We start from the raw sequence: 23719 nt of genomic DNA on the forward strand, positions 1-23719 counted from the left end.
TGGGCCAACACCAGTCTCTCAAATGACTTCATGACCACAGACGTCAGGGCGACAGGTCTGTAGTCATTAATTCCTGTAGTCTTGGGTTTCTTTGGGATGGGGATGATGTTGGAGCGTTTGAAGCAGCTGGAAACTTCACAGTGCTCCAGTGATGTGTTGAAGATCTGTGTGAAGATGGGGGCCAGCTGGTCAGCACAGGCTTTTAGACAAGTGGGTGAAACACCATCTGGGCTCTGTGCTTTCCTTGTCTTCTTTTTCTGGAAGACCCGACACACATCCTCTTCACAGATCTTAAGTGCAGGTTGAGTAGCAGGAGGAGGGTGGAGGGGGGTTGCAGGAGGTGTAAATGTCTGTGTGATGTGAAGGTTGGAGCGAGTGTGGGGTGTGAGACTGGGCTTTTCAAATCTACAGTAAAACACATTCATGTCGTCAGCCAGTTGTTGATTTCCTACAGTGCTGGGGGATGGTGTCTTGTAGTTAGTAATGTCTCTCAGGCCACTCCACACTGACGCAGGGTCGTTAGCTGAAAACTTGTTTTCCAGCTTTTCAGAGTAGCTTCTTACAAGGATGCGAGGATAAAGGGATAGACAAGAGTGTGAACTAAAAAAAAATAAAAAATACTACACCTGAATCCAAGTGGTTAGGGGAAATTCTGACCGAAATAATGGCTAAGTTCTCAAAGGAGAGATGTATTTAGTGACTGCAGGATGCTATGACACCAGCAGAGGGAGTGCGCTTATTACAATATAACCCTGATTGTTGAGGAACCCTCTTTACCTGCAGATGGTACAAGTTTAGAACCTCTACGGCTTTACTAGAGATTTTTTTAAGATATCAACCTCCACCTATCATAGGAGAGAGCGTAATGATCAACCAGCATTTTGCGACAATAAGTCACCGTTTGCGGATACCATACAAATGAATGGTGAGAGCCGTAAACTGACACCTACCTGTTGCAAAACTGTCCATGTCTTCTCTTATAAATCAGCAATTTTATCATAGTAAACTCCACACATAGTTAATTCCAAAAGGATTGTTTATTGTAAAACATGTTGAAGATTAGTGGACAGGCGGTCAGTTAATTAAGTGATGAGCTGTTTCCTCACAAAAGCAGTTTATTCAGCACACTGAAGCATCTCCTCCATAGAAATAGAGCCTACTGTCTCCTCGCCAGTGTACCGCTGCGTTATGTTTTGTTTTGCTAACCTTGGCTTTCTCTTGGTGGAGTGGAGCCTCGTGGTACAATATTTAATCAACTGGAAAGTTCATGGAAATTCATTGATCAAAGGGAGTGGGAACCCGGAAAAAAACAAAAACAAACAAACACCAAAAATCATCATAAAAACAAACAAACAAACAAACATGGTATTACCATGGCAAAACTCAGTAAATACCATGGTACTTTTTCCTAGTTTTAGACTTGACAATAGACAAATTTCTTTACAGAACAACATTTTAAATAATATTCAAAATGTATTAATGAAATGTTTCTTTAGCTTTGAACTAGCTTGTAATTAATGGCTATGTTAAATTAAATTAATTAATAACTTCCACACTTGTGTGCAAAGAAAAACTCAAGTGTTTGGTTAACACATTCAAAACAAATCTACCCCAGAGGCCCTTACTTCTGGTACCAGAGTCCTTCCCCTAATCTTTACATGTGTGGACCAGAGTGGGGGAAATTGGGAATGTCTTTATCCCAGTATAAGTATGTTTATAGAGTACTTTGATTCATATCAAAAGGGCAAAAAAAGTGTGTTAGTAAAAATATATCTTGCGTTTTTGGCACTAATCAAATTGAGACAAAAACATAGTGAAGCTTTCTCTACTAGTGTAATACTTAACATTGATCTCCCAACTAATCACTAGATCAACATCCAAAGGCATAGTTCAAAAACGAGAGAACAATGGCAGTGATAATTGTTTGACTTTTCCAGAACACTCTCATTAGTGAGTAAAGGTGGCAATGATTTTATCGTTAAAAGAGCGAAACTATAATAAAGATAAAATATAATAAAGGTAAAAAGTAAAGAAGGTTTGATAAAATAAAAAGCCATGATCTCTTGTACATTCCTTCTTTTTACGAGTGGGAGGTGTATCCCCATGCTTGCAGAGTCAACGGTGGATATATCCTTGACTCTTCAAACCCTTCTACATTGACTCCAGCCAAAGGCAATATGGGCAAAAACAGAAAAAAACAACAACCCTTTATCAAAATAGAAAAGCAAAAAAAGCTGGATGGCATTCATGGTAAACAAAACTTTACAACTTGATGTTCTAAGCTTTGCATTACAACAAAAGGACAAAAGTGTGTAAACCCCCCTAAAAAATGACTGGGAGAACCCGATGGCAATAATGCAACAGTGGTGGTTTGGGTGAGTACATATGAACACACATGTATCTCAGGTTAAACAGAGTACATCTCTGCAAATGTGAGAGTATTAGTTCTTAAAACCCTGAATGCATCTGCACACAGATTAGCGTGTCCAACGACAAAATCCATTCTTCTCTCGTCAGCATTACATTGTTCCGAGAGGTTCTCCGAAACGGATCTTCTGGCCTGGTTGCAAACTAAAGGTAAAACTCTGTGGAGCTTCGAATAACAGTACAATAGTAGAGCCCAAGTTGAACTCGCCCAGGTGCTCTCCTTTACTCATCATCACACCTTCTTGGTTGTTGTTCGTTACATAGCTGAAGTCATTGTAAGAGCCTTTGTTGTAGCGAGGGTTGTTGGTGCGTAGTTCCTAAAGGGGAAAACCAACTTAGTTAATGCTGAAGCTTAACAAGGAAATTACTTTTGGGTGGGCCTAAAAAATGGATGGGCCAAATTTTCACCCAAATTTTATTTTCTTCAAATTTTACTTACCATCAGAAACATGGCACATTCAAACAATTTTTTCACACTTTCAGTAAGCAGAATTTATGCATTTTTTAACTATTTTATAAATATGTATTTGAAGTTAAAAAAAAAAATCTCTAAAAGTCTGGGTGGTTCTAATTTGGGTGGGCCCAGGCACAACCCAGCCCACCTTTGGCTATGCCACTGGTGCTAAATCTGACTGTTTACCAATTAGGCAACCTGGTCTCATTGAATCACATTACTTATCCTACATTTTTGCAAAATGATTTTTACGATGTTTATTGAATGCATCGCAGCGGTTTCCTAGTGAAATGAACACTAGAGGCACTTAAACAATGACTTTTATTCACTTTCACACAAATCATGAGTAAAACGGCAGATTATCAGCTCATAGACACTTACTTTTTGCCCTGTTCCTCACACAATGCAATGTTATGACATATTTACTATAGTGTATGACCTGTTAGACGATACATTTTAACGATTGCATTACTTACCCAACTACATGTACAAGCTTGTTCAAGCGTGATCAAATTGTGCGGTAGCTCAACTGATAGTGTTGCACTTGCGATGCAATGGACTGGGCTATGATGAGTCCAAGAGGACTGTTGTGTGTTTGTGGGTGTTTATTGACCACTGACACCTGCTGGCCCTGTTGCAAAGGTTTAACCTGTACTAAGCATCTTTATAATCACACAGAACAGTATGAAGCAGTTATACTGTGAAATTAAATAAATATGAAAAAAAAAAAAAAAGAAAGAGAGAAAAGAAATTCCAAACCCATTAAATTTAGTGCAAGTATGCAATTTAATAAATGTTTTATTATTAGATAAGCAGGGTCATGACACAATGAGGTCGCATCCTGCTACGCGCTAACAGAATTGCAAGTGAAATGCCACTCTCATCAAGTCAAATGAAAGCAAGCAGGTGAGGTTGTTAAATTTTGATAAATGATTTAGTCTACAAAAAAAAACAAAAAAAAAACACGAGTTCTAACCTTGTCAAAATAGATGCGTATTGATCCCACATTTGTGGCTCCTACAGCTGTGAGTGAAAAGAAGCCATGTGTCCACTCCCCGCTCAAGACCACACGCTCATTATGGCAGAAAAGTTCCTTAATCCAACGTGCAACTCCTGGATTTACAGACATCAGAGAACCTAGAACAAAAATACATACATCAGACCACACGCATCGTGATTCAGTTATGTAACCACACACTGATAGTATCGTGAACTGCTTAGTCGCCATCAGATTGGAAAAGACGCTTAAAACCTAAGCATATAAGACCTTGTGATAAATCTATTTAAAAGACAGCAAAAAATATTTTCAGAAAGTAAAGCAAAACAAAACCTAGGGAGAGAAACATACGATTAAAATGCCACTGACCTGGGAAGTGTCGTCTGTGTGCCACCCTCCAGTCTGCAGGCGAATGGAAGCAGTGGTAGTCTCCTGGAGCCAGATACACTACACAGTGAAACAACTCATTCCCCTCCTTAGTGACTAGGGAATCCTGGAACGTGCCAGGGTCATCCTCATCTGAATAGGACGAAAGTAATGAAAACGTGCGAGATATCTCGGGACACTTTATTATTTAAGTTATATCTTTCAGGGTGAAGGTACATTTTCTGCAAACCATTCCATAAAAAAAAATGTATATGTATATATATATATATATATATATATATATATATATATATATATATATATATATATATATAAAATCCCTAACAGCATCATAAAAAATGAGTTTCACACCTAATATTGAAATTATCAATAAGGCAACTTTAAATGGAGCCTGTACTGCCTTGCAAGCACTTTAATTATGCAGCGTTTACGTTACAATCCTCAACAAATATCTTGGGTCATTTAAAAGGGACATTTCTAGATTCTGGGTCTTTGAAAATTGTCTTGGGACAATGGGGGACCTTTTAGTGAAAAAGGTTGAGAACCACTAGTATAAAGGACTCACTTCTGTTAACGGTGAAATTCTCAGTCCAGGTATGTGGCCCGAGGAACGTCTCCAGGGAGTAGGTCACTCCCTTCACCTGCTCCACCTCACAGTTCTTCACACGACCAAAATGAAGAATCTTGCCATCAGCAGGGCTAATCTATAGGGTGAATGACAAGTCATAGATTCATTTGTCAATGACCACATTTACATGCAATTGAGAAACCAATTTACTTTCACCGTTTAATGGGATAGTTCACCCAAAAATGAAATTTCTCTTATCATTTACTCACCCTCATGCCATCCCAAATGTGTATGACTTACTTTCTTCAGCAGAAGACATTTTTTTTTTTTTTATAAATATCTCAGCTCTGTAGCTGTAAATTTTTATGCTCCAAAAAGCACATCAAGGCATCATAAAAGTAATCCATACGACTCCAGTGTTGAAATTAGTGCCCGACCGATTTATCGGATATTAGCCTTTCACAGATATATCGGTATCAGGATATATGTTTTCCGATATGCATAGATATGCAAACTTTTTTCACAACATATAATGCAGAAAACAATGCTTGGGGTTATTTAGAATAGTGTCATAACATAGTTTGTCCAGCAGAGTGCGCTCCGACTCCACTGTTTACAGAGCTGACTCTGCCGCTGTTTATCTCTTGACTCGGCAGGTGTAAATGGTTCTTGTTTTACAACCTGCCCCTAATTGACTGGCAGTATTCAAATAGTCAGAATTTGACTGATATTAAACAGCACTGATGCTTATTTAGCTATTTATTCTATTTGAATTCATTATTTAAATGGTCAGCAGTGGACTGATACTAAACAGTACTATTAATGTTTATTTAGCTATTTATTGTATTTTTTTTATTATTTATTTTTTCAGTGTTCATTTCTAGAATTGGTTGACAACGTATAATAATACTAATAATGTCAAACATTCTTTGATAAAAATATTTACGAAAGCAGCCTTCTGAGTACCTTTGAATGGTCATATCGGTGCAAAATCGTTGCACAATCCACACAGAAAAGGTCTGTTTTCATTCCAGCTCAAAAATTTACTATATCACCCACCATATCAGTAATTGGTGAATTTTCCCGCTCTAAAATCAGTATCGGTCTAAAAAATCCCATATCGGTTGGGCTCAAGTTGAAATCTCCATTTACAAAATACCATAACTGTCCTGTGGCATCGCAAATCATTTGTTTGTATTCTTTTAAATATATATTGATGTGAAACCACCAAAAGCAGAGTTTCCTCCATGTTTGACATTCAGCCGAAAGGTTGCTATATGAATCTGCAGTACAAAATTCACCAAACCTGAACTTTGGTTCGCAGGAAAAATGCAATCCATATGTTTGCACACCCTTTCTCATGCATTCGCCTGTCTATGAAAGGATGTGAATGGAAATCTAAAGTGCCCACCCCTAATAGGATAACATGAATGTCTATCATTTAAAGAATGTATTTTTCTCTAGTTACAAAACATACTTACCACACAGTGCGAGTCGCACACCGGACGGGCCTGAGGTTTGAGTTTGCGCCTAAAAAACTCGCCCAGGTTTCTGTAGTGCTGTAGATCTTCCACGGCCGCTTCCTTCATGTTGACTCCAAACGTCCATATATACAGGCTGTAGATAGGTTTTCGTAACCAGGTGGGCAAGTCTACCTGGTTCAACCGACCCCAGGCTCTGGACAGCAGTCGAGTGGGTATGGACTTGTAGATTGTAACCTACACCCAGAGACAGAGAGTAAGGACACCATGCACAAAGCAGCCAAACATCCATGTTCTGCGATCATGAAACCATTGACTCTCCACTTTTAGTATTATAGTTGCTGTTTGTGACCATGGATACAGTATGGTCACATTTACAATTCCTGTGAATGAAGTGTTTCTGAAAAGATATGCTGCATTCCAGTTTGCCAGATGTGTGATTTATGGTTTAATGCATTTTGAAGCATTAGATTAAGGACATATCAAAGGTATTGTGGGAGTGTTTGGTGTATTGATGTGCTCCATTTGAGTTGGATTTCCAAACTGGACAAGTGCAACAGAATGCAAACGTAACCCCACAGAATTCCAACTTGGAAACTGATGTCATATGTAATATGTTGTACCATGTCCTGCACCTGTATGTGGCTTTCTGTCACCCTCTAAGCGGCATGTGTCCAGGATCACTGTAGCTTGCTGATCATTATTGGTAATAATAATGGAGTGATACTAGATCAGTGCTCCAGACAGTATAGACTCCACTTACAGCTCATGCCCTGTATCTCAACCTCTATATGCAGGGCAGAAGCTGTAAGTGGATTACTGTAGTCAGCTTCAATCCCAGCCGACAGAAAGAAAGCTAAATGTGGACACACTCCAGTTCACAGGGTTTTAAAGGGTCGTGGGTTGTAGATGATAGTTATGGGTTTAACAAGCAGGAAGTGTAGGCAGGATGTACAATGTTGCCTGACCCAGTAGAGACCATGAACCTAAAGTGTTTTTAATTTATTTTCGATTTCTATTTTAACATCAAATAAATATTCAAATATGTGACATTAACATTTTCCTCTGTTTGAACTTCCTGTCTTCCACTGGAGATACTATATCTCCTGTAGGCATCAGCATGGGCTGACTGGCAATTTTCATGGGAACTGACAATAGTGGTGTCAGAACCGCTGTGGCACGGTGCCCTCATCGGGACAAAGTACTCCTCAGTTCAGTGCAGCACCAGGGGACAATGGCCCTTTTCACATCAACCCCAATGGAGCTCAGACGGTCCATATGCAAGCAGCCATCTGCTGATACCAGCAGCCCTTTTCTGCTGACCTCAAATCAGTTTTGCAGCTTCCTTTCGCTGGGTTATGAATACAGAGACATGACCCCAGATCAATGTTATCCAGGATGTTCTACCTTAAAGGGTTTGTTAACCCAAAAACTAAAATTCGGTCATAATTGTCATATTTCCAAATCTGCACGACATTCTTTAAAAAAAAAAGAAAAAAAAAAAGAGAGAGACCTTTCACTTTAAATTCATCTTTTTTTTCCATTCAATGAAATTGAGTGGTGACTGAGACCTACATTTTGCCTAACTTCTCCTTTTTGTGCCATGGAAGAAAGAAAAAAACAATACAAGTTTGAAACGACATGAAGGTAAACTAATGATGATAAAAGTTGCCCATAATATTGCCATAATCTCAGACATCAGTTGTGTTTAATGAATTGAAAAACCCATTGGGCTACTATACACTGATGGATATCGATGTCTCTGGATAGTGAGATGTTGCACACAAACACACACATCATACAAGGTCTTTGGGCTCTATTTGATGTTTACAACTGTACTTACTCTGCTTGTTGGCCTCCAGCCTACTCTGGCGAGAGGTTTGAGTGCTGCGAAGGGCAGGATGTAGTAGAGGAAGGACAGAGGCCATAATCGAAGGCGGGCGGTAGACCGGGACATGCAGCTCAGTGGTCCTAGACGCCGCCGCAAGGCCAGTTGTGGGAACTGCAACCTGCACAACACAGCTATGATGCCACAGTGCACAAAATTCCCAGCTAGACACATATGGAGAATAAAGGAAATCAAAGGGTCCAGAGATGCAATGGGGGTGAATCACAAACCTGTCAAGAACATGTCCAGGTCACCCCCCCCCAAAAAGAATGTTTTGCTTAAAGAAAACGAAGCTCATTTTTAGGACCCTTGAGATTTTTATTTTTTTTTGCATTGTTTACTATTAAGCATTAAGCAAAGAAAACGAAGCTCATTTTTAGGACCCTTGAGATTTTTATTTTTTTTGCATTGTTTACTATTAAGCTGTATTAATTCTCATGAATGCAATGCAAAAAAAATATTTGAATGGTAAAGTATATCATGGTAGAATTTTATGCTGATTTAATAAACATCATTGTCTAACAGACATTTTTACTGTAATACAGCAATAATGACTATATCACTATACTTCACTTTTATGAATATGCAGATGTTCTCATCCAAAGCAACTAAATGTTGATTACCACAGAAAATAATTTGGACTAGTCTCACATTTATAAAAAAATGTGATTACAGTAAGGCACTTACAATGGCAGTGAATGGGGGTAGGTCCATAAACATTAAAATACATCTTAAAAAGTATAGCCACAAGAGACACAAACATTATGTGTGTTAACATTATTCCATTATAACAGTAAATCTGGTTTTGAATAAATGTTATTTCCAATTAAATTTGTTATAACATTTCTTGTTTTTTTTTGTTTTTTTTACTTTTTCCAGGTTTAAAATAGAATCCTAGTTCTTTTTGTGTCCAACTTTGAAACCCCACTGAAAATCCACTCTGATATTCATGTCCTGTCTCCATTCAGCTCCATTTAAATCAGTCACTCTCTCTAAGCAAAGGCTGCTTCCACCTGCTTAACACCTTTAGTCTCATTTAAGGTTTATCATCACCTTCCTGTTACGCTTGCTCTAGAAATGGTGATCGGACTGGGGCGGCCTCAATAAAATATCCTTAATATCATAGTGAGCGAGAGAAAGATGAATCAAAACCACACGTTTTTTATCAACATAAAACCATTCAACTAATGCGAGTGCGCGCGGTTTATGTTGGCCCTCCATCAAGTAGGTCACATCAAGTGGGACTTTTAAACAGAACTACTAAACCCACCAGTAATCTATTTTTTATTTTTTGTCACCATTGCGCTATTTTTAGCATCAGTGAGGGCGGATAACTGGTGCTCGTCCAGATCAAAACAGCGACTGGAAGGGAGGGAGCATGCAAAACATGTTGCACCTTTATCCTGGTCGTGCTGATGGAATCGCCAAATCGCCTTGTTTAACTGCATTTCCTTGGAGCTTTTTATAGAGAATGACACTAAGAGCTTGTGCTTCTAGCTAAAGTGAGATTAGCTTTAGTGTGTTAGTAAAGTGGGTCATATTTTGCCCTGAATTTGATGACAGCACCAGCAGAGTTGACAGGGACAGTGGGGTTGTAGCTATGAGGGCCATCTACAGATAATACTGTGCCCATCCTAATCAGGATGAAACTTTGCACTGACCTGTCGGTAAAGAAGACTTAGCCATACACGCTCTAACACAAACACTCAGAGTCACATACGTTTTTTAGGTATACTCACAAAGGTGCACAAGAGAACATCTTTTACCTGTACATCCTATCCGATGGTCTCAGTTCGGGAGAACAACATTGGTCACATGGGCCACGATGTGAGCAGACCACAATCAAGGAGTAATGATTCACATCACTGCACAGCAGGGGTGGTTCTAGACCATTTTGACTAATGCCTAAAAATGCTCCTATGGCCTTTCATTAACTAGCGCTTGTAAGGGACCATCCAAACCTTAATGGATACAATGGTGGCACGCATAGACGCAGCGGTTTAGTGCTCTCCTTTCGCTGCTTGTTTGGTTGTTTATGTATGTACTGTTACTCGTCTTGATGACATTCTGCTGGGCAAATAATATCTACAGCCGGCACGATCTCCTAAAGATAGGACTACGTAGCGAGCGGATTGTTACAGCCGAGTTTTTCCGCTCCCATGACATCCCGATGGACATAGCTAGGTGCCCGGGTTCTTTGTGGATTACCATCCCCGCAGGCAGGTGACGGAGGTGGCGCATGGACAGGAAGCAAAAGCGAGGCAGCAGGGCCGGTGTGCTGGTGAGGCTACAGAGGCGGGCACATAAGCCACCACTTCCTAGTATATTTCTCACCAGTGCGAGATCCCTTGCAAACAAAATGGACGAATTGAAGCTACAGGTTGCAACGAATAGGGATATTAAGGACAGTTGCATTCTGTTAATCACAGAGTCCTGGCTTCATTCACTCATTCCGGATTCAGCTATCGAGCATGATGGGACCAGAGACTCTGGTAAGAGCAAAGGAGGGGGGTTATGCTTGTTTGTGTACTAACACTAAAACTGTAGACAGTCACTGCTCCCCAGATCTGGAGTTTTTGACTGTTAAATGCAGGCCCATATATCTTCCTCGGGAGTTTACTGTGGTCATGATAACTGCTGTGTATATTCCACCAGATGTTAATGCTAACTCGGCTCTTGGATATTTATATAACATCATTAGCAGGCAACAGAGCAAGTATCCTGAGGCTGTTCACATCATAACGGGGGACTTCAACCATGCTGATCTAAAAGTAGTGCTCCCTAAATTCCATCAGCACGTAAGGTGTGCTAATAGAGGAGCAAATACACTGGACAAGGTTTACTCCAACATCAAACAGGGGCTCAGGGCTAAAACACTACCACACCTGGGCCAGTCTGACCATATGTCCCTGTTTTTAATCCCGGCATACACCCCCCTCAGGAAAAGTGCTCTTACCACATCCAAGACTGTTAAAATGTGGCCCGAAGGTGCCTCTCATCAGCTGTGGGACTGTTTTGAGAGAACAAACTGGGACATTTTTGAGCATCAGGACCTGGAGGAATACACAACAACTGTCCTGTGCTATATTAAGCACTGTCACTGTCACTGTCACTGTGTACAAGTGTATTTGGGTATATCCCAACCAGAAGCCCTGGATGACGAAAGAAGTCCAGTGCCTGCTTAGGGACAGAAACACCGCTTTCAGGTCTGGTGATGTGGCACAATACAGCGTTGGCAGAGCCAACCTGAAAAGAGGCATCAGGAAGGCCAAGGCTGCTTATAAAAGGAAGATTGAGGACTATTTCAACAACAATAATACAAGGCAGGTTTGGCAGGGGGTCCAGCACATCACCAGTTACAAATCTGAAAACCTCTCAGTTGCGGTCGATGGTGCTTCACTGGTGGAGGAGTTGAACCACTGCTTTGCCCGCTTCGAGGTGGAGCAACCGGAGGCAACCACATCACAGCCACCAGTCCACAGCAGCCACATCCTCACTATGGAGGAGCATGAGGTGAGATGCATACTGAGGGCGGTGAACCCGAGGAAAGCTGCGGGACCTGATGCTGTTTTGGGACGGGTGTTGATGGACTGTGCGGACCAGCCGGCTGGGGTCTTTACCAAGATCTTCAACTGGTCCCTATTCCAGTCCACTATCTCACAATGCCTGAAGTCCTCTATCATAGTTCCACTGCCAAAAAAGACCAACATCAGCTGCCCGAATGATTACCGTCCAGTGGCACTTACTCCTATCGTCATGAAATGCTTCGAGAAACTGGTCCGGACTTATATAATCTCAAACCTCCCACCCACGCTTGTCACACACCAGTTTGCTTACAGAGCTAATAGGTCAACAGAGGACGCCATGGCTACAACTCTCCACACTGCCCTGACCCATCTAGAGCAGCGGGGGAGCTATGCTAGGTTGCTCTTTGTGGACTTTAGCTCTGCATTTAATACCATACTCCCTCACAGACTGGTGACCAAACTGGTAAACCTGGGACTACCTCACTCAATCTGCCAGTGGATTAAGGACTTCCTGTCAGATCGCTCCCAGAGGGTGAGAGTAGGCCCCCACATCTCCTCAGCCCCACAGGGCTGTGTGCTGAGCCCCCTACTCTACACCCTGTACACCAATGACTGCACCCCTGCCCACTCCAGCAACAGCATCATTAAATTTGCAGAGGACACCACCGTAGTGGGGCTCATCTCTGGGGGGGGTGAGTCCGCTTATCGGGACGAGGTGGAGCGGCTGTTTGTGTGGTGCACGGATAACAACCTGGTCCTTAATACCACCAAAACAAAGGAGCTGATAATAGACTACAGGAAAAATAAAATGGATATTCATCTCCTTTTCATCAGCGGGGAATGTGTGGAGAGGGTCACGGATTTTCGGTTCCTGGGCGTGCACATAGAGGAGGACCTAACCTCGAGCACTAACACCACAGTACTGGTAAAGAAGGTACAGCAGGGACTTTACTTCCTGAGGATCCTTAGGAAGAACCACCTCACCCAAAAAGTGCTTCTGTCCTTCCACCACTGCTCCATAGAGAGCATACTGACTTATTGTATCTGTGTGTGGTTTGCCAGCTGCACAGAAACAGAGAGGAAAGCACTCCAGAGGGTCGTCATTACCGCCCAGAAGATTACTGGCTGCCCTCTCCCCTCCCTGGAAGATCTTTACAGTTCCCACTGCCTCAAAAAAGCCCAGAATATACTTAAAGATCCATCTCACCCCGGACATTCACTGTTTGAACTGCTGCCCTCGGGCAGACGTTTCAGGACAATGAAAACATGAACAAACAGATTAAAAAACAGTTTTTATCCAAAAGCAATAGCAGCACTAAACATTACTTGAATATTAAGGAGATGTATCGTGCAGTGAACTGTTGTGTATGTGTGGTATAATGTGTTTTAATTTACTTTAGAATCTTTTTCTTTTTATATATTATTTTAAAGATACTTTTAGAGGCTCTTTTATATTTATATACCTATTGCAATTTATTTAATGTTGCACTGATCGGATAGCATTTAATTTCGTTGTACATGTACAATGACAATAAAAGATTCTATTCTATTCTATCTGAAAACTCCACACACAGCACTAAAACTGTCAGAGATGTCCAAGTATTCATTAATTAATCAAATTACAGTGTAAGTTATACATACAATTTACAATATTTAGAATGTGTAATTTTTTTTAAAATAAGTATTTAAGACAGAACATGCAAGGCAGTTGCACTGAACACTTGGTCACCAGTGACATTTTAGCACAGTGTGTGGACTTTTTAGACGATCTGTTATGAACCATAAGCGAATATTTAATAAATATTTAACTTAAATTAAACTTTACCCTGCTAAATATTATAATGTAGTCATAATGCATTGATGTTTTGTTTAAATATAATTTGTTAAGTCTATTTATTATGATGTGGGGTCACTGAATTCTCAGGAGGATGAAAAATGAGAATACCACTCTTACCATTGTACCACTCCAATTTAGGAGGGTGGGGCAGGCCTCTTGACATGGGGGCACTGGCAAGGTTAGGGATTTTTACCAAAACCTTAATTATTACAATTTTAGGACTGGATAAAAACATAGATTTTATGGTTTATCACGATCTTCATTTGAACTATTCCAATGTCGATTCTTAAAATCCCAAGACTGATCTTGTTTGTTTGCTAGTGGACATAATTTGACTTTGGTGAGGCTTCTATATCTTTCATTCCATATACTGGGCTGGTTGTGACGATATCACAACGGCATTCCACAGTCAATATGCCCAGTTTATACCAGACCAAATCACGGTTATTACTAGTTATTTATCAACATAACTATTAGTCAAAAATTGTCTGCTTACACAAGTTTGAATGTTGATGTAACCTAACTAAAGAGATTCATATATGCTTCCGCCACCAGCACAGACAGAGACATGGCTATTTTCACAGTTTACACATATCTTTGATGAGGCAACTATCTTTGGGTTCAGATACGGAACACTTTATTGGTTCAACCTGTGTTCTTGTGTATGGGTCTCTGTTTTTATGCGTCTAAAACAGTCAAAATGTTTTTATTTAACCTTTTGTTTAATTTAATTTTTTAAGTCTGTACACTGCCAATAGGCTTACTAGCTAGCTAACTATCTAGCTAGCTCTCTTAATATTTGGTTCTCTTGGGTAGCTATCTAGAGGGCTTTTCACACTTGAAATAGTTAACCCCGGGTTATTCTAAACCCCGGGTAAACGGAATCCTGGGTTATCCCGTTTCATGTTTCACACGGTTCATACTTTACCCTGGATTAATAATTAATCCTGTTTGGTTCATATATCCATTCTTTTACAGAACTGTGCTAATTCTGCAAGTATTAAGCACTTCTAACCTTTCACACAACAAACACTTTTTGCAATGCATATTATTCAACTTAATTCTAGCGGTTGGCAAATACAGTTATCAGTCATGCATCTCAATGGATCTGCACAATGGCTGTTGGTTTTTACGAGCGCAGTATCAGGTTACCATTCAATAGAATTTAGAGTGTTCCTGCCCTTCCCCCAACCTGTCCAGCACAGATTAATAGTCATTGAGGACACAAGTAAACATTCTTTGAAATCACACTCCTAGCATCCGCCAATGTTTCTTGCACATGCACACTCTCTTCTAAACAGCCCCCCTTGTTTCTTCATTGCAGGCACACACTGGCCAATCACTGGCTCTCAGTTTCTTTCGCTCACACACGGGGAACAGCATCTGCTCTGGTTAGAGCCTTATCAACTGTGCAGTTTGCTTTGGATGAAGAGCGATTCAGATCTGAGAGATTTCTCTGCCTAAACTGGCACACTTGCAATGTTGCCCTCGCAAAAGCTTAACGTTGCATCGCAATTAAGCCAAACAGGGTTGCAGAGCTTTCTGGGGGGCTCCGGCGGGGAAAAAAACATCCACTCACATGAAACAAATTTCTCAAAGCCCACAGTTCGTGCAAGGTCTCCATAATCCCCTCTCGCTCACCCACTTTTCAGACCTACTGATCCTTCAATTGTCCTCGCTCACTCCGAGTGCGCTGTCAACAATTGTTCTAAATCCAATTCATTCTCCGCCACACTCTCCACAGCTCCGCCACAGCTAAATTCACCCGTCATCCACATGCATTCTCAATCCGAACCAAGTCCTACCACCACACACTCCTTGCCGGTACCTGAATCGATTCCGGTGGCTGAGCTGAGATGAGCCCCCAGGGGCTCCAGGGCCTCCAGTGCCGGTGTTGTTAGTGCCGTATGAGGGCTCCCCTGTTGCTCCTGCTGAGGAGCCCAGCAGTCGGAGGCGCCGCACATCAACCCTGACTCTGTGTAGATTGTAGCAAGTGGGAGAGCTGTGCAAAGACCTGCAGCATCTCACCATTTCCCCGCACCATTCCGCAACGGCCCCTTTTGTTGCTGCTGCTTCTTCAGGCTTGGCTGACACATGATCACTGCGAGGGGATTAGTGCGTTTCACAAGCTTTAGCCCTTCTTGTGCTCCCTTCGTGCCTTCGGCCCGGGGCCCCCCTGCTGATCACGTGTTGGCTGCTGAAGTCTGATTGGCTGGCTGGTGGATAGGTCCACCTTCTCCTCTAAGCCGCTACTGAATTCGAAGTCCTGGTGCTGCTGGAAAGGCAGCAATATGAAACGGAGGGGGAGTAGTGAAGGGTTTGTAAACAGACAATCCTGTCAGCATGTGCTTGGTAGATGCTGAATTCCATTTATGGACCCATCCCCCTCCCCTATACACTCTCTTTTTGACTCTTTCTCTATCATCCCCTCACAAATGAAGGATAAAGAGCAAGCGACCTTCTAAATGTTCTGATGAATGCTTTCTGATCTCATAATCAGTTTCATTATAAACCTAGGCACACCAACAAACTCCTAAAAATTACATCACATTAAGACTCAGAAAAAAATATGGATTTTCCAATGCATTGCATTCTTCATTCTTCATCTGACCTTGGCTTGGTATCAAGAGATCCCCAATTTTTCCACTTCTTAATAAGTGATTGAACAGTACTGACTGGCATTTTCAAGGCTTTGGATATATTTTTATATCCTTTTACATCTTTATAAAGTTCCATTACCTTGTTACGCAGGTCTTTTGACAGTTCTTTTCTGCTCCTCATGTCTCAATATCTAGCCTGCTCAGTGCACCCACATGAGAGCTAACAAACTCATTGACTATTTATACACAGACACGAATTGCAATTTAAAAAGCCACAGGTGTGGGAAATTAACCTTTAATTGCCATTTAAACCTGTGTGTGTCACCTTGTATGTCTGTAACAAGGCCAAACATTCAAGGGTATGTAAACTTTTGATCAGGGCCATTTGGGTGATTTCTGTTATCATTATGATTTAAAAAGGAGCCAAACAACTATGTGATAATAAATGGCTTCATATGATCACTATCCTTAAATAAAAGACAGTTTTGCATGATCAGTCATATTTTCAAAATCAACGCCAAAATTTCACAATTTCTGCCAGGGTATGCAGACTTTTGAGCACAACTGTATATGCAATAAAATTTCAAATGGATTTGCTCAGTTTTAAAAAGCTAAAGTGTGACAAATTATGAAAATCTGATAAAATATAATTAGTAAAACTAATATTTTCATAATGTACCTAGTTAGAAGGTCCCCTTTATAATTAACAGCATTATCTGGGAGCGAATTTATTTCAAATAAAAGTAAAAGGGACATTATAACTGAAATATACCCATATGAATCAATATGGGAATCGAAAGCTTATGAACTGCAACCAAATCGAATTGGGAAAACCCAGCCCTGCATAGCATCCATCATTACAATCGGCTGTGTAGCTCCTTTGTTGTGTATGACATGCAGAAATGAATAAATAAACAGCAATGGATCTGAAAATCTGTAACTACTATCATGAACCAATGTATATTACTGTTATGATTATTTATGTACTAAAACAAGTCAAATGACTGCTAGTCATAAGTCTATTTGTAGTCCCCTGAAAGGGAACATGTCATTAAATAAACAATACACTTCAGATTTCTGATGCTGAAATTATGCTTTCATTAAGGAAAACCAAAAGACAATGCTTTAACCATGAAGTCAGCAAACCACATGAACTTTACACAAAAGTGTGGCTTCCTGTAAATCAGGAAGTAAATCTTCCTGTGTCTCATATCAAGATTTGTACAAATACAATTTCCTATCTAAAATAACAGTTCCACAGACCTCCCAAACAATGAGCAAATCGTGAAAAATATATCAACACTTTTCTCTTGCTAAATCTACAGATAAAAAGCATAACAATCAAAAATAAGGTGTACTATCTTACTTTATGATGTAAATCAAGATCAGATTTTAAATACCTGACTTACAGTTAAAAGTGTCTAAAGAATGACACAATGGGAGGTATTTTGTTCTTCCTCTAGTTTTCAGTAGAAGACTCTTCTCACAGCTCACAGTCTCTGTACTCAGATAATGAATGCTTTTCAAGACATTCAGTGATTATGAAATGCCCTTGACTATTAACCAGACCACTGAGTGGAAGCTTTTACTTCCTATTTAATCAGTCACCGTCATAGTGGCCATCCCACTCCCAACACATTTTACAACCTGACAGCGAACTGCACACACAAATGGGAGTGAATTTACAAACAGAATCATACCTGCCGGGATCCAGCGCTAATGAGTGAGATAGATTAGATTTATCAATATTGATATAAAATGAATAGGCTACTACGCATTCTTGTATTGAGGTGTTGCAACACTTTGTGACTCATTATGTCTTGCAGTCGCTTGATATTTCATCATTCCTCACTTCAGGGATTGTTATGTCAGAATGTATTCACTTTCTGGATTTGAATCCAACCGGCATCTGGAATCTGAGCTGTTAAACTGAAACCTTCTGTTATTTCGTGACCGCTGCTGTCTACTACAGAAACTTAAATTAGATGTTTAGAATGAAATGAAACCACTGGGACTTATCCCAAGCAAACAATCATGTGCCCATTTAGAACACACAGGAGGGCTATGAAAATTAGATAATGCTATTCAGTGTTGGACAACCAATCTCCCCCATATATAAATCAATATAATGTCATTTTAGAGCTGCTTTGTTTGTTGCTTGCTCAGACATTGCATAAATAGGCCTATGTCTTGCCCAACCCCCTTTCTCCTAAAAGAAGATATCTTGCCATTGTTCTTGAAGTTAAAGTGTGCCATAGGGCTTAATACCATTGAAAATCAGTACTTGGTCAATGTCTGACTGAATCCACTGTTGGATGACTAACTGTTATTGTTAAATGTCACTGTGTCATGGTTAAAGTCTCAAAGTTTGCCTTTTTAGAGATTCTGAAAGCTGACCTAACTGCATCGGAACAACTTGGTGTGCCAGTACTACTGTCTGGCGCCAGGTCATCAATGGGTCACAATGAGTGACCGTCAGACAGTAGCTCCACGTTGGAGGCAGATGTTTATCTCTTCACTGAGGGAGATAAAGCATTCCAGCACACTAGGAAAATCCCTCCAGCAAAACCGTCCAATCAGATATCAGTGACACCGTAACAGAATCTCAGGTGATTCTGAGTCTTAAACAACCAGATGAGCTGGCCAGCTTTAATGGACATAGAAGAGAAAACAAAACATTGCACATCGCAGTTATTTTGCTGGATAACTAAATGACTTTTGTTTACATTAGGAACTTTTTTTTACTAAAATGCTTTTTAAAGGGACAATTTACAGCAGAATTAAATAAATGTTCGGTTTTAGATTTATCAAATCTGTCAGGATTTTGGCCAAATCATAGCCAAAATATTGGTTCCTGCATTACATTCTGATAATGTGCATTTCTTCCAGAGCAAATCAAACGTCCTTAAAAGAAAAAAGAAGGAAAAAAAAGCATGTTGTACATAATACAAAACGAAATCCTAAACAAATCCTGGACAATAGGTTTTGTTGTAATTGTTAAATATAATTGGTGTTTTTCAACCATTCCTGTGAGCTGCTGAAAGAGCCATGACATTTGACATCTTGATGCTGGTTTAAAGTTTAATGCTAAATCAAATACAATCTGTTTACACACATCTAGAGTACCAATAATATTGTTATCCACACCATTTTTGGATTTCTGTGTGTAATAAACTGATTCTGTACCTGAACTTGAAAATAACAGGACTTTCCAAGATGTTTCTGATTGTAGATGACATAAGTTGCAAAAACAAATTTCTTTGCAAAGATTTTGATTATCCTTATCCTACAGATATTCGAGCAAGTGTTTGTCATAAATTAATTTGTTCAGCACTGGAAAAAATATTAGCTTTAACTTTTTTTTTCCCCCAATTTGGAATGCACAATTCCCTATGCACTCTAAGTCCTCGTGGTGGCGTAGTGACTTGCCTCAATCCGGGTGGCGGAGATCGAATCTCAGTTGCCTCCGCGTCTGAGACAGTCAATCTGCGCATCTTATCACGTGGCTTGTTGAGTGCGTTACCATGGAGACCTAGAGCATGTGGAGGCTTCACGCTATTCTCAGCGGCATCCGCGCACAACTCACCACACGCCCCACTGAGAGCGAGAACCACATTATAGCGACCACGAGGAGGTTACCCCATGTGACTCTACCCTCCCTAGCAACCGGCCAATTTGGTTGCTTAGGAGACCTGGCTGGAGTCACTTAGCACGCCCTGGATTCAAACTCGGGACTCCAGGGGTGGTAGTCAGCATCAATACTCGCTGAGCTAGCCAGGCCCCCAGCTTTAACCTTTTAATTAAACAAAAATGCTGAATAATGTCCTCTGTGAGTGAATTTGACTGTGGGGCTTCATTAAATTAAGGTTTTCAGCCTATTAAACGGAGTGACTATTTGCACTCAAAAAGTCTTATGGAAACAGAGAAATGATAAAGACAAACTGCACCTTTTTTCATGTGGAAGGACCAGGGTTTGATTCCCCCTTTTATCCCATCCCGTTTCTTGTCTTAGTATTCCCTTTAATCCTACTTATTATAATAAATAAAAGTGAACAGAGAGCTTGATTTACAACCAGTGATTTGGTCACAGTGAAGGTTGAGGAGCTTAGAGAAAGGTTTGATCTGATTAAAATTAACCATGGTTTCACTAAGTGCAAATAGCCTTTGCCTTTATTAAAATTGTGGAACGACTAGGATTAGACTGGCAGTAGATTTTATTTTATTCGACAGTAGAGCATTAAGAAAATAAGAATAGCCAAAGGTCTTCAAGTGTTGTCAAACAAAACACATTGCCAAAATCGTGCTCTTCACCCCAAGAGCTTGTTATCTGTCATTCCAATCAGTGTCACATGAACACATTCAGGTTTAAAGGTACCAAAGGAGTATTTGTGCACCTTGTACTTGAACACAGCAATATCCCATTCACAATCAAAGCTTTGACAAAATGATTAATGACACACCACTGAACCTTATTACCTCATCCTTCAACAAAATATTTTAAGAATAAAAAAAAAAAGTAAAAAAGTATGTCAATTTGTTTTTTTTAGGTTTTATTCCAATTATGAGAAACTCTTCCCTTCATTTTTCACCAAAACATGTCATGCATCATCATGAAATGAATCCAAAATCACTGCAATCTTACATAATATCAAACCTTGCCAAAAGTCATTCAAAGAATCCAGACACAGCCGAGATGCACAGTGACATGGACAAACACTTTATGTATGATACGCCATGTACACACTGCAGCTAAATACGGTTGTCACTCCTCTTCTGAGTGCTTAATTCGTCTTCGGTTATGTACAGGAATGACAACCGCATTCAATCTGCAGTATCATTCAATCCGCATTATGTCAGTATCCAGAGACATCGAGAACATTTCAAACACTGTGATACCATCAGTGTCCCAACTAAACTCAAAAGTGGTGCATATAATTCACAGCACAGAACCTTGAGGGCTAAAATTAGAATGTGGGCAAAAGGTTGTGAATATAGCAGACAATGCTTTGGCAATGGGGATGTTTTGCAACAGCCCCTAAACTGCGTTTGTGTGAGTAAGTGCTGGGTTGCAAAGATATGACCAGTGGAAACGGGGATTCGAGCACCCGTGACCAGACACGGACACCTTACCTGAACTTCATTGGCAATCCGTGGGGGCACTTCAATGCCAAGCTTTTCCAGCTGCCGATCTTTATATCGTTCATACTGGTCATATCCAATGTAGCCTCCGCCGATAGCTATAAGAAGAGGAAGAGGCTGTACACGGGCCTGAAGTCCTGGAAAGCCTAAGATAAAGTAAACAGAAACATGCAATTAAATGTATTCATCGGCTATTTAAGGTGACAGTCAATTTAAGGGAAATATTAAGAGATCAATTTCAGACATAAATGTTTACAAAACACACATGAAAATGATTATTCAAATACAACACCATGCACTGAAACATATAAGCGGTAGAATCGTAATTTAGCATCAAACATGGAGAATTGGAAATGGGTGGCGACTAGCGACTTGGATGTTGTCTAAATGGTTAGGTACCATAGGTTTAAATCCTAAAGACTCTTCACTGTGTATTTTCAATTGTCTATGGAGCACAACAGTCGGGTTCCGGAAATAAAAATACCATTACATTTTCCCAAAGACGAATACATTTTTAACGATAACTCAGACTTTTTAAAACAGACCTACCATGATCTCCAGGGTTGTTAATCTATGGGATATGCTTTTCTTGAAGCCGTCAGTCCACGTTTTCAACTTAATTTCTTAGAAATCATGTTTAAAAGCAGAATTCCTGGTGAAAAACTACATTACCCATGCATCCTGAAGAGAAAGATCCACCAATCAGAGAATCGCGTCAAACAAAGCGCGCGAAGGACCGCCCACTCGCATGATGTAATGTCAATAACGCAATCGAGTTGGTCTTGTTACACACTCAAACTACTTATATACTTGTAAATATCGGAATATTTTACACGAAAATTAAAATGGATTGATTCTATACTTATAATGAACAATTTAAAATCAACAGTATTATATTTTCCATCGTTTTAATTCAGTGTCATTCGCAATGCTTCATGACATTGTAGTCCAGAGAAGCCGGCAAGAACACAGGCTTGATAGCGCCATCTATCGGCTCTTACGACGAACAACTGATTTACTTTGGTGAAAAAGCATACAGTTAATGCCACATACCTTTTGAGAATGACTTCTGATGACTCCATCTGATAACGGAGGTGGTGCGCAGCAGCAAACTACATACAAGAGAATTTCACAGTGTCCTATTAGCATATATACAATATTGCAATCGTGTAATTGACAAATATAGTATAGCTTGACATGACATCTCAACTACTCAAGTGTTGCTAAGGCAGCAATTAGATTTTGGATTAAATACTAAAAGGACTACTTGCTATGCTATCGTCACTAAATCAAAAGTAAGATAGATTGCAAATGCTCCCTTATTGAAACGAGGCTGAATCTGATCCTTGGGCTCAGGATCAGTCACTTTGACCTGTTTGTGGTATTTATGGGATAATAAAGCCTGACACATATAGCTGTCTACATTTACCGACTGAGGTCTGATGTAAGTGACATTCCTTTACACAAGCTCAAATGAACATCACACACTTACCTGCTATTTCGCTTTCGTGTCCCAGCAAGGTGGGGAATAAACACAGTACGCAGGAACGCGGCCATGCTGCTTGTATGCGGTTAAAATGACTGCGACTCTGTTCCTCTCACCAGAAAGCGCACTGACGCCAACTTCTGGAATGGAGTGTTTCTCTTAACCATTTAAAAAAACAGTTGACCCAAAAATGACAACACTCTCATCATTTACTCTCCCTCATGCCATCCCAGATGTGTATGACTTTCTTTCTTCTGCAGAACACAAATGAAGATTTTTACAAGAATATTTCAGCTCTGTAGGTCCATACAATGTAAGTGAATGGTGACCAGAACTTTGAATCTCCAAAAAGCACATAAAGGCAGCATAAAAGTAATCCATACGACTCAAGTGGTTAAATTTATATATTCAAAAGCGATATAAATGTGGGTGAGAAACAGATCAATATTTAAGTCCTTTTTTTACTATCAATCTCCACTTTCACATTTTTCTTTTGTTTTTGGCAATTCGCCGCCTTCGTGAATATTGCCACCTACTGGGCAGGGAGGAGAATTTATAAGGAAAAAGTTTTTTAACTAAACATTGATTTGTTTCTCACCCACACCTATCATATCACTTCTGAAGACATGTATTTAACCACTGGAGTCGTATTGATCACTTTTATGCTGCATTTATGTGATTTTAATAATAATAATTTATGTGATTTTTGGAGCTTCAAAGTTTTGGTCACCATTCACTTGCATTGTATGGACCAGCAGAGCTGAGATATTCTTCTAAAAATCTTCATTTGTGCTCAGCAGAAGAAAGAAAGTCATACATATCTGGCATGAGAGTGAGTAAATGATGCATAACCTTTCGGAGACATTCTCAATAAAAGCTGAAATTCTTGAAAAAGAAATGTTGGCATAAGTTGTTTGGAATAATCCTT

The 23719-nt window shown here is 40.1% G+C and overlaps 1 protein-coding gene across 8 annotated transcripts; it reads right to left on the reverse strand.

Annotated features, from left to right (window-relative positions):
- Nucleotides 1-1018: 1018 nt before the first annotated feature.
- LOC127439875 (phosphatidylserine decarboxylase proenzyme, mitochondrial-like) lies at nt 1019-22903 on the reverse strand. 8 transcript variants are annotated; one of them, XM_051696155.1, is made up of 8 exons: nt 22798-22903; nt 22359-22417; nt 21297-21451; nt 6315-6551; nt 4831-4969; nt 4248-4397; nt 3858-4018; nt 1019-2744 (listed from the first exon to the last, which is right to left on the reverse strand). In XM_051696155.1, exons 1-8 carry the CDS (start codon nt 22860-22862, stop codon nt 2520-2522), a joined length of 1191 nt encoding a protein of 396 aa, XP_051552115.1. In that variant the 5' UTR covers nt 22863-22903; the 3' UTR covers nt 1019-2519. The 8 variants fall into 8 exon arrangements, with proteins under 8 accessions (XP_051552115.1, XP_051552116.1, XP_051552120.1 ...); XM_051696156.1 differs by lacking the exon at nt 22798-22903 and adding an exon at nt 8158-8323 and having other exon boundaries at nt 22359-22419; XM_051696160.1 differs by lacking the exons at nt 21297-21451; nt 22359-22417; nt 22798-22903 and adding exons at nt 8158-8366; nt 17576-17748.
- Between the last annotated feature and the right edge of the window lie 816 nt (nt 22904-23719).

The sequence above is a fragment of the Myxocyprinus asiaticus genome, chromosome 4 (assembly GCF_019703515.2).
Source record: "Myxocyprinus asiaticus isolate MX2 ecotype Aquarium Trade chromosome 4, UBuf_Myxa_2, whole genome shotgun sequence".
Lineage (NCBI taxonomy): Eukaryota > Metazoa > Chordata > Actinopteri > Cypriniformes > Catostomidae > Myxocyprinus > Myxocyprinus asiaticus.